General features: G+C 52.1%; 1 protein-coding gene across 1 annotated transcript; it reads left to right on the top strand.

The window, feature by feature from the left end:
* Positions 1,637 to 10,632, top strand: CDKN1A (cyclin dependent kinase inhibitor 1A). The gene is given in 4 exon segments (XM_013977858.2): positions 1,637 to 1,766; positions 6,305 to 6,718; positions 6,721 to 6,759; positions 9,083 to 10,632. Coding segments are annotated over 3 exon segments (492 nt in total). The 5' UTR covers positions 1,637 to 1,766; positions 6,305 to 6,315; the 3' UTR covers positions 9,133 to 10,632.

An 11,639-nucleotide genomic window follows, 5' to 3' on the forward strand; every position in this document is an offset into this window, starting at 1 on the left:
TGCTTTTGAATTCTGGCTGCAATCCTGGCCTGACTCGAATATCAGGTCAGAAAGGGGGGCTGGTAATGTCCCCTCCCACCCCTGCCCGGGCTCCTGCCCAGGCTGTAGAGGAGAGGGAGGCCTGTCCTCCCCGAGGTCAGCTGCATTAGAGGAAGAAGACTGGGCATGTCCGGGCAGAGATTTCAAGACACTGAACAGCCCTAGATGTCAGTAATTGTAGCTGCTCCAAGCCTGGATTCTGTTTTTTAGTGGGATTTCTGTTTAGATGAACACTGTGTTCTATGTTATTTTTTAAAAGCAGAAGGTGTAAATGTTTTTGGTGAGGGGAGGAAAAAAGGTGAGGTTCAAGAAGGGCTGGGAGGGTGAAGGTGGGGGGAAGCACCTCACTGGTTTTTGTATCTCTCAGAAACACAGGTGGACATTTCCAGAATTGTCTCTCAACAATGTCACCTCAGTATACTGCCTGGAAATGAGGGGTGCAGGGGGTTTCCCTCATTCTAGAGCCACTGAAATAGAGAGGACAAGGAGCAGAGAGCTCTGAGTGAGAGGCAAAAGGCTTATGTTCCAACCGTCACCATTCATTTGCTATTTTACCTGAGTCAGGCCACCAAGCCTCAGTTTCTCAGCGGTGTATGTGGGCTGTGTGGGGACTATCCAGGAAATAACCCACCCACCAAATCCCTTTCCTAGCCATCAAATCTGCTGCAATCACAGAGCTTTCTTCTGCTGAGGTGAGAGGGAGGTGGGTGCAGGGAGTGAGGAGGAGGGGGGAGGAAGACTAGTTCAGGGTCCCTTTTCCTTTGGAGACCCTTTTCTTAGCAGTGTCCCCAGTCCTTTCCTTCCCTGGGGCATTTGACAAATAACAGCTTTTCACCTCTTTAGTTCTGTGGGTCTCAGTTTCCCATCTGTGAAATAAAGGGAATTAAATCCTGTAGGGCCTCCAAGAATGCTTTGGTGGGGATGTCTGGATGCCTCAGTGATGGGGAGAGGTAGTGTAGTGAGGGACCGGTGGGAATAGTGGTGGTATAGTGAGGCTTTTCTGGGAATTGTAAAGCCAGGTGTATCTTGTAGTAGTAGTAGTAGTAGTAGTAGTAGTAGTAGTAGTAGTAGTAGTAGTAGTAGTAGTAAAGGATGTTATTTGTTAATGTCACCCCTTGTGGTCTATTCAGCTGCTTTGGGTAAATCTTTGCCCAGAGGCAGTCGGCAGTGGACCTGAGAGGGGGTTTGTCCACGATGCCGACACCTGAAGGAGAATGCCAACTCACTCCCCACTTAAAAAAACAAACAAAAAAAAAACCCAAAAAACAAAAAAACAGATTTGGGGCCCAATTCTGGGGCGGGAGGAGGGGCGGGAGAATGTGTCAAGCGTACAGACTCGGGAATGGGGAGGAGGGAAGTGACTTCGCGAGGCTGGCATCAGAGCTCTGAGCCAAGGGAAGCCGCCAAGAGCCTGGGTCCTCCTGGTGCGAGGCGGTCCCTAGCACGCTGTGGGCGGAGCATCAGGTCCCGCCTCCCGAGTCCTTTTATGAGCGCTGAGCCGGGCGGCGCCAGCTGAGGTGTGAGCAGCTGCCAGAGTCGGTAGTTGGGAGATCCGGAGCTGGGCGCGGATTCTCGGAGACACCGACCCTCAGAAGAGGTGAGGGAGCCAGGGCAGGCAGGAGCGGATCCCCGGCTGCGGCTCTGAGCTGAGCAGAGCGTGTCCGCGTGCGTGTCGGCGCACCTCCGTGGGTGTGTCCGTGGGGGCGTTGTATGTGCTGTGTTCACAGGTGAACGGCGTGCTTGGGTCTGTGCGTGGGTCTCGGTTTTGCGCACACGGGGGTCTGTACGTGCGCCTGGGACCGGGGCCGGGATGTGCGGAAGGCTCTGGGCAGGGAGAGGGGGCACGAATATCGAGGATCCTCGCCGGGCTCCCTCCGCTTGAAACTGCTGGGGCCAGGGAAGTATTGGACCGGACCGTGGGTGCGCCCTGGGCGCCCGGCTTGGCGCGGTCAAGGCGTGGGGATGAAGCCCTGTCCACGGAGGGCTCCAGGAGGGGCGTGGAACGCCGAGCAGGGCAGGTTCATCTGAGATCCGTTCCGCGGTGGCTCTTGGATCCAGTCAGTGAGGCCCCAGCCCAGACCCCCGAGGTCTGGGTCCCTAGCGCTGCCGTGTCCGCCAATAGGCTGGGCGCTGAGGTCAGCGCGGACTGTCCTCAGCCCTTGGGAACGTGTCGGGACACGTCCCTTAGGGGTAAGCAAAGAGGTGACTCTCGGTGACAAGAAGACCCTGGAGGAACGGGCTGGGTGAGGTCAGAACTCCGCCAGCGCTGGGAGACCATGGCTCCCCCAGAAGTCCCCTTCCCTGCGTCCCCATGGTCTCTGACCCCCTTCAGCACAGTGACTTATTTGCCTGGCACAGAGTGTTCCCAGGGAAGCCGGGACGCCGGGAGGTCCACCACTGGGTTCCGGTCCCCGCCCCGCGGCGCACCCTCGGGGACCTGGAGTCGCGGCCCCGCGATGGGTGGGCTTGTGCCTGTCAGTTCGAGAAGCATAAAGGCCGGACCTAACTTTCTCGCACCGCCTCCTAGAGAACCCCTGCCCAGCCTGCAGCTGGGTCGGGCGTGTGGACTCAGGGGCGAGAACCGAGGCCGGCTCCGCTGCGCTGCGGGATACGCAGCCCCCGCCGGGGTGGGAGGCAGGAAGGGGTCGCGACTTTGAGAAATGGGGCTTCAGGGTGCGACACTGTTCAGGGCCTCTTTCACCTGCATTCGTGGGCTGCAGTCACCCCAGCCTAGTCCAGAATTCCGTCTCCGAGGGTGACCCGGCTGAGCGGAGCTGGAGGGCGAGTCTCCCTTCGGGCGCCGCCGCCGCCGCGAGAGGACTACCGTGCGTCGGTTTTGTCCGCCGGGTCCGGGGGCCCTCGGGGGACACTTGCGCCCTCCTCGTGCGGAAAAGAATTTTGGAAATGGGTTTGGCACTTTAGGCCGTCTAGGCAACTCCCTCCCTCCTTCCCTTCCTCCACGTTGCGTTTCGGGGAGGACTTTCGAGCGGTTTTGTTTTCGTTGCTCCCGTCTATTTTTATTTTCCAGGGATCTGACTCATCCCCTGGTTTGGGCGTGGAGATAAGGTGGAGAGACCAGATCTCTGCGCGCGCCTGTGCGCGCGCGTGTGTGTGTGCGTATGTGAGAGAAAGAGAGTTAGTGTGTGAGTGTGTGTGTGTGCGCGCGTGTGACAGGAGACGGCGCGAGAGCGCGCGGTTTCCCAACAGTGGCGGCGTTTCGGAAGCCTGGCTGGCTCAGCGTGACGTGTTTGCGGCCCCCGCTCCCCCTCCCCTCCCCCTCCCCGTCCAAGGGTGACGCGCAGCCGGAGTGGAAGCGAAGTTTTGGCGGGCGGGGAGCGTTTTGCAGGAAACTGACTCATCACAACTCCCTGCCGCTGTCCCAGGCTCTGCCCACGCACCTCCCACCCCGTGCGTGATTTCCTGGAGACCAGCGTCCCCTTCTGGCCCCAGCGCTAATAGCAAATACGCCTTCCCAGCATGAAGCTTCACCCGCCTTTGCATCCTACAGGGCTGATCTGAAGTCACTCCCCGCCCCTTAGAAAGAGTAACCCATTGGTTCAGCAGTGTTTACTGAGTGCTTACTATTTATTTAGAAAAGAAAATATGGTTGAAGTCTAAGGCACAGAGGCCAACAAAGGAAGCTATTTTCAGTTACTTGTTTGTAAAACGAAGGTTTGTGTTTGAGTTTTCTCTGAGGTGGGAGTTTTAATAATGGGCCTGAGGGTGGATTTTGGTGGGGAGCCTATGAGAGCCCTAAGGGAAGGGGTGGTAGAAATGGACGGCGTCCCTGCCTGGAAGCCATCTTTAGCTCCTAGAAGCCAGGGAATATACCGCTTCCTGATAAAGCCCTACCTGATTTCCTCCTCCCTGTGCCCACGAAGCACTGAGACTTATTATGTCTATTACAGCCATTCTGTGTGATCCTTCTTGGATAGCACCCCAAGCCTGCCCACCTGGAGAACTATCAAACACTTGAAATAAATTGGCCTGGGGAAGGAGGGGCCTATCAATCTACACTTTGAAAAAGTTCCCCAGGTGATACTAATGGGTCTTTCTGGTTTAAAAAAAAATCTCAAAATTATAGAGAGGGAATAGAATAGAGCACAGAAGCCAGGGCATTCAGGCCTGGGGTCAAGCCCTAGCTGTGCCACTTGTGAGCTGTGCAGTCTTGGGAAAGGTACTTAATTTCTCTGAGCCTTGGTAACAACTTTTGTAAGAAAGAGCTAATATACCCACTTTTTAGGAAAATTGATATTTGTAAACTTCTTAGTCCTTGGCACATAAAAATAGGTAAATCAATCTCAATCCTTGCCCTGAAGAGAGTGAGCAAAGGTTACTTGTGGGCTTTGCCCACTGCACTATGTAACCCCTCTCTATGGAGCAGTGGCTCTTTGTGGTTTTGGGACAACTCCCACCCTTTAAACTTGGTCTGAGGGCTCCTGGTGCCTCTCTTCCCCTACCACCTGAGATGTGAAATTGTGGGCTTCCTGGTCCAGGAGGTCACTCAGCAACTCAGCAGATCTTTCACCCTCAGAGCCTGCAAATCAGGATTCGTCCCCAGGAAAACCCAGTCCTTGTCAAGGCTGTGCAGGCGCTCAGCCCTGGAGTCAGGCCAGAGCGGGGCAGGCAGGTGCCAGCACTCCCTCATGGGTAAACTCACCCTCTGTTTTTCCTCTCCTGAAGTGGGAGGAGAGGAACCAGGTAGACCGGGGCCTTTAATTTTCTTTGCCTGTAAAACAGGTTCCTTGGATGCAGGCAAAATGGAGCAGGGCCTTGGAGGTTGTCTAGACTTCAGATCACCTGATGTGCCTGGCAGGATATGGCTCAGCCTGGGAGAAATCATCCCCCAGCCCTGCCCTACCCCACCTTGCCTTGCTCCTCCTTTCCCCCAGGCTGCCTGCCTGATGACATCCCTGGGAAGGGCCCTAGCCCACAGCACCTGTCAGCAGCTGTGTGCAGGGGGTGGTGGCCCAGGTGGAGTGATGGGGAGGAGGCTCAGCCAGAACTGAAGCCAGGAGAAATAATAATAATGTTTTCCAAGCGCTTCTGTATACCAGATGCTGCTCCAAGCTCATTGCCTACATTAACTCAGTTAATCCTCATATCTGTCCTCTGAGACATTCACTGTTACTGTTTCCATTTTACAGATGAGGAAAATAGAGCCTAGAGAAGTTAAGTCACTTGTCCAGGATCACCCAGCAGAGCCTGGATTCCAACCCAGGTGGCATGGCTCCAGGGCCCTCACTTTTTTTCATTGTTTTTTAGGGCTGCATCTGCTGCAAATGGAAGTTCCTGGGCCAGAGGCTGAATTGGAGCTGCAGCTGCGGGCCTAAGCCACAGCCATGGCAACATGGGCTCTGAGCCACATCTGCGAGCTACACCACAGTTTTCAGCAATGCCGGATCCTTAAGCCACTGAGTGAGGCCAAGGATTGAACCCACATCCTCATAGACACTATTTAAGGGCCTTAACCCACTGAGCCACAATGAGAACTCCAAGAGCCCTCACTTTTAACCACTAAGATACAGCTTTGCAATTCTGTTCCATCTACTTTGCCAGGAGGGACTCCCCCTCCATTCCTTGAGCATGCTTCTACAGCCCTCCTCCTTAGACTTTCTCACAGTTCCATTTTGCAGATAAGGATACTGAGGCCTAGAGATGTTAAGTAACTTTTTAAAAGCTGAGCAGAGCTAGGACTAGAATCCAGGTGTTTTTTACCCCAAAGTCCCCGGCAATTTTCTGAACAGGGTTACCCCACATGGGCATCTGGAGATTCAGGGGCCTGGAGGAGCTGTCCATTCTTTTGGGAATTGACCTTCTGGCCAGGGCAGGGGTTGGGAAACTGCTAGATTCTGGCAATTCACACATACTTGGGGCATTTACACCCATGAGGAACACCTCAGGGGGGAGACAAATTGATTTTTAGCTAATAATACTTGGTGGTAAACAGGACCCTGATCTCTGCTATTGCAGTAAACTTGCCTTTGTTGACATAAGCTTGCCCTTCAGCTGCCCACTTCCCCAGTGACCTTGCAGTGCCAGGCTGGCGGAGCTCTGCCCCCACCCAGTGTCTGTTGGTGGGGGGTTGGGAGAGCCTGGGGGAGAGAAGCTGGCGGGGCTGGGGGTCAGAAATCAGCCAGAAGGAGCCAGAGAGACCCTCTCACCTCACATTCTAGTAAGAAGACCTCGCTGAAGTTACAGCAAAACACGCCCTGGTAAGGGAGGGCTGATTTCCCAAGTGACCAGGGTCTGTCTTGTGTTCCAGCCACAGGCACCATGTCAGAGTCGACCAGGGATGCACATCAGATCCCGCGCAGCAGCAAGGCCTGCCGCCGCCTCTTTGGCCCAGTGGACAGTGAGCAGCTGCGCCAGGACTGCGATGCACTGATGGCCAGCTGCGTGCAAGAGGCCCGAGAGCGATGGAACTTCGACTTCATCACTGAGACCCCCCTGGAGGGTGACTTCGCCTGGGAACGTGTGCGAGGCCTTGGTCTGCCCAAGATCTACCTGCCCACAGGGCCCCGGGGGACCTGGGATGACCTGGGAGGGGGCAAGCGGCCAAGCACCTCGCCTGCCCTTCTGCAGGGGACGTCTCAGGAGGACCATGTGGACCTGTTGCTGTCCTGCACCCTTGTGCCTCACTCCCCTGAGCGGCCTGAGGGGTCCCCAGGAGGGCCTGCACCTCCCAGGGCAGGAAACGGCGGCAGACCAGCATGACAGGTGAGGATAAGTGCAGAGAAGGATACTGTAGGGGATCGAGGCCCCCAGAATTCATGGTGCAAGGGCTGATCTGTCTGTTCTAGCTTATTCATTCTTCAGAGGAGGAGACAGGCCCAGAGAGGGAAAGTGACCAGCTCAAGGTCAAACAGCAAACCTGCCACCAAGACCAACTGGCTAACACTTATTTGGAACATTGATTATATGCCAGGCCCTTGGCTAAGTTTCTAGATTTCTTTTAGTCCTTATAGCGATCCTATGCCATAAGACATTCTTGCCTTCCTTCTGTAGGCAAAGAAACAAGGTTCAGAAAAAGTGATCAGTATCAGTGGAAGTATCAGTGGAAGAGAAAACTGATAATTTCCTGGCTGCCCTGTCCAAACTTAACTCCCCTTCCCCATCACATACATACTTCCAAAACTACCCTCTTCCCCTGATCCCTGCTTATTTTTCTCTTTTGAGCACTTTTTTTTTTTTTTATGCTTTTTAGGGCCACACCCTCGGCATATGGAAATTCCCAGGGTAGGGGTTGAATTGGAGCTGCAGCTGCCACCCTAAACCACAGCCACAGCAAAGCAGGATCTGAGCTGAGTCTTCGACCTGCACCACAGCTCACAGCAACGCTGGATTCTTAACCCGCTGAACGAGGCCAGGTATCGAAACTGCATCCTCATGGATACCAGTCAGATTCTTAACCCGCTGAGCCACAACAGGAACTCCCTCTTTCTGGCGCCTTTTTTTTTTTTTTTTTTGTCTTTTTGCTTTTTCTAGGGCTGCTCCCGCGGCATATAGAGGTTCCCAGGCTAGGGGTCGAATCGGAGCTGTAGCCACTGGCCTACGCCACAGCCACAGCAACTCGGGATCCGAGCTGTGTCTGCAACCTACACCACAACTCACTGGCAATGCCTGATCCTTAACCCACTGAGCAAGGCCAGGGATTGAACCTAGTCGGATTCGTTAACCACTGAGCCATGACGGGAACTCCTTTCTGGCACTTTTTAACCATCAACTGCTACTTCCTTATCTTGATATTGTCCATCTCCTGGACTGGGATATTATCTCCGAGAAAGGAATCTGTACCTCTCTTGTTTATTGCTTAGTCCTCAGCACCTGGGATGGTGTCTGACACGTAGTAGGTGCTTAAGAAAAAAATAAATGAGTGATGCTGACATTTGAACACCAGTTCTGCTGGTGCTTTGACCAAAATCTTTTAGGGAGCATTTCATTAATCCGTAGAGCACCATAGCAGTGTTATCTTCATTTAGTAGGTAACGAAATGAGGCTCAGAGAGATGCAGCCAAGAGTCCCACAGCAAGTTTGCCGCTGTGTCAGAACTAACAATAATGGTAAAGTTTTATCTGGCCCAGGCATTGTGCAGAACGCTTTTCACAGATTAACTAACGGAATCCCCAGAGCAGTGCAGTCCTTTGCTCACACTCTTCAGGGCAAGGATTGAGACTGATTTACATATTTTTATGTGCCAAAGGCTAGTCTAAGAAGTTTCCAAATATTAATTTTCATAAAAAGTGGGTATATTAGCTCTTTCTTACAGAAGAGGTAACCAAGACTCAGAGAAGTTAAGTAACTTTCCCAGGATCACATAGCTCACAGGTGGCACAGCTAGGATTTGAACCCAGGCCTGAATGATTATTGTTCTAAGCTACTAGGTCTTGGGTTATGAATTATGAATAGATAATTGGAACATGCATGTAAGAGTACCTTGTGCTTTTTTTTCTTCTTTTTTGCCAAAGAGTTTTCCAGCCGCTGAGTACTTAACATGTGGCTAGTGTGACTGAGGAACTGAATTTGTCTTTTTTCTTTTTCTTTTTTTTTTTTTTGGCCGCCCTGCGGCATATGGAGTTCCCAGGCCATGGATCAGATCGGAGTCACAGTCCTGACCTAAGCTGCAGGTGTGGCAACTCCGGATCCTTAGCCCACTGTGCCGGGCTGGGATCAAACCTGTGTCCCAGCGCTCCCAAGATGCTGCTGATCCCCTTACGCCATAGCGGGAACTCCTTCATTTGGTTTAATGTTAGTTCGTTTAAATAACCGCATGAGACTCATGGCTGCCGTACTGGGCAGCATGGCCTAAGCGGGCCCATGGAGGGAGGGGCCTGTTATCAGTCACATTTGTGAAGCCGGTTGGGGTACTTGGTAAATACTCCCCTGGAAGACTGGTTGTTGCCAGAGTTCTTCCCTATACCTGTCAGGGTGCTCCTCTGGCTCTAGGGAGGGCTCCCTGGCCCCTCTGCAGTTGGCCTGGGAGCCTCCCCCACGCTGTGCCCTCTTCCTCCTGGGCTGATTGACTTCTGTTCTCTCTCCTCAGATTTCTACCACTCCAAACGCCGGCTGATCTTCTCCAAGAGGAAGCCCTAACTAGGCTGCTGGAAGCCTTGTCCTGCTGGAAACAAGGGGACACCCCCCCAGGCCTCTTCTACATCTTTTGCCTTAGGCCTTTAGTTTGTGTGTCTTAATTATTATTTGTGTTTTAATTTAAACTCCTCCTCATGTACATACCTGGCTTGCCACCCCTTCCCCATACCCCGAGCTTCTGGCATTAGAATTATTTAAAACGTTTAGGTAGCAGAAAAATAGGCTTATTAGAGTGCTAGGTATTTTTTATTATGTGAACTATTATTTAAGCTCTCCTCATCCCTTTCTCTCCATTTCCTCTCTCCCTGAGATAAGATGAGGCAAGCACAACCCTCAACCACTGGGTGGTACTTACTAGAGGGGCCTGGCCCCTTGGCTCACAGTTTCATGGGTGTTAGGAAATTCCGCCCCTTTCCTGCATTCTCAGACCTGCATTCCTTCCGATTGAGAAGTTAACAGATAGCACTTTGAAGGGGGCCCAACAGAGTTGGGGAGGCATTATCACAACTTTGAGGTCCCCTTGCCTCCTCTAAGGTTGGGCAGGGTGACCTTGAAGTGGGCACAGCCTGGAGCAGGGCTGGGGACTTGACACCCTCCTGGCCCTTGACACCCAGCCCCTCTGTCCAGTGAAAGTAGGGCCCTGTAGCAAACCACCCCACCCCCCTCCACCCACAGGGGAGCCAGCCTCACTGATTGGCTTCCCCTGCACTTTTCTGGGAGCCCAGAGGCCCCTCTTTTCTAGCCGGGCTCTCCATCCCTCTCTGCTCCTCTACCCTTCTCCATGTCATTTCCCCTTAACACCTTCTCAGCCCTGAGTGGCAGCTCCAGGGCGCCTCTGCCCCCAACTCAGAGGACTGAACGGAGAAGGGGGCATGCTAGACATAGGGTTCCCCAGTTCTACCTCAGGCAGCTCGAGCAGAGACCACCCCCACCTCTTAGCTCTTGGGGTGGGGGTCCTGGGGAGGGTCTGACAGGCCTCCTTGAATGGGGATCTCCCTGCATCAGGAGAATGGGGATGAGGAGCAGACATTTCCAGGAGGGAAAGTTTGACACCAATCAACGCCTGGAACTACTCCCTCAAAGACTTTTTCCATTCCCTCCACCCCTCCCCCATTTCATTGCACTTTGAACAGCAGCTGAACAAAGAGTCAGGTGTTTGAAGATGGTGGGAGTAGAGGCTGTGGCTAGGGCACACTAAGAGGGCTAACATGGGCCTGAGAGTTGGGAGTTGTTGTCTTTCCGGATGCCAAACACTGAGCCCCTGGAGGCACTGAACCCCTTGGTGGCTCTGACCCCAAACACCTTCCAGCTCCTGTAACATCTTAGCCTGGACTGTTTTCTCCAGGCTCCCATAAGTCCTGGTTCTTCTGTCTCCACCTAGACTGTAAACCTCTCAAGGGCAGGGAATAGGTCCTGTATTGCTCTGTGTCCTTCAAAGCCCCTCCCACAGTGCCGAGTATACTGCAGGTGCTCAATAAATATTTCTGGTGATTTTACTTGTAATGTTACTGTTGTGGTCAATATACCTTGTCATTTATAAGAAACCGTAAGGAGAATTCCTGTAGTGGCCCAACGGTTAACGAAGCTGACTAGCATCCCTGAGGACCCAGGTTCAATCCCTGACCTTGCTAAGTGAGTTAAGGACTGGAGTTGCCATGACCTGCGGTGTAGGTTGCAGACATGGCTGGGATCCTGCGTTGTGGCTGTGGCTGTGGCTGTGGCTGTGGCTGTGGCAGGCAGCTACAGGTCTGATTAGACCCCCAGCTTGGGAATCTCCATGTGCTGTGAGTGCAGCCCTGAAAAAAAAAGAAAAAAAAAAAAAGATGTATAAGAACCAGTACGTAGAGGAGTTCCCTTGTGGTGCAGCAGGTTAAGAATCCAGCATTGTCACTGCAGCAGCTTGGGTTACTGCTGTGGTGTGGGTTCAATCCCTGGCCCAGGAAATTCCAAATGCCATGGGTGAGGCCAAAAGAAAAAAAAAAGAACAAGAAGGTAGAGGGTTTTTGGAACTGGACTTCCTGTGTGGCTTACAAGATAATTTAAAAATTAACCTTTTAAATTTTATTCTTTATTTTTAAAAAATTTTATTGGAGTATAATTAATTTACTATGCTGTATTAGTTTCAGGTGCATAGCAAAGTGACTTAGTTATACATATATCTATTTTTTTTCCCATATAGGTCATTATAGAACATTGAGTGAGCGTTTAAATTTTTAAAATACAGAAAGCTTACCAAACAGAAAGAGCAAGATCATAAGAAAAAAGCAGATAACAGCAGAGCAAAGCAATACCTCATCATACCTCTGCAGATTGCCACTGTCAATATTTTGGTTTCTTTTGTGGGTTTTGTTTTTGTTTTTTTTTTCTAGTAAAGAATATATTGTCACTCATCGGGGGAAGAAGTACAAATCATTACTCATTGGGGAAATACAAATTAAAACCACAATAAGATACCACATACCTACCAGAAAGGCAAAGATGAAAAAGACTGACAATGCCAAGTGTTGGCA

Source organism: Sus scrofa, chromosome 7, assembly GCF_000003025.6.
Source record: "Sus scrofa isolate TJ Tabasco breed Duroc chromosome 7, Sscrofa11.1, whole genome shotgun sequence".
Classification (NCBI taxonomy): domain Eukaryota; kingdom Metazoa; phylum Chordata; class Mammalia; order Artiodactyla; family Suidae; genus Sus; species Sus scrofa.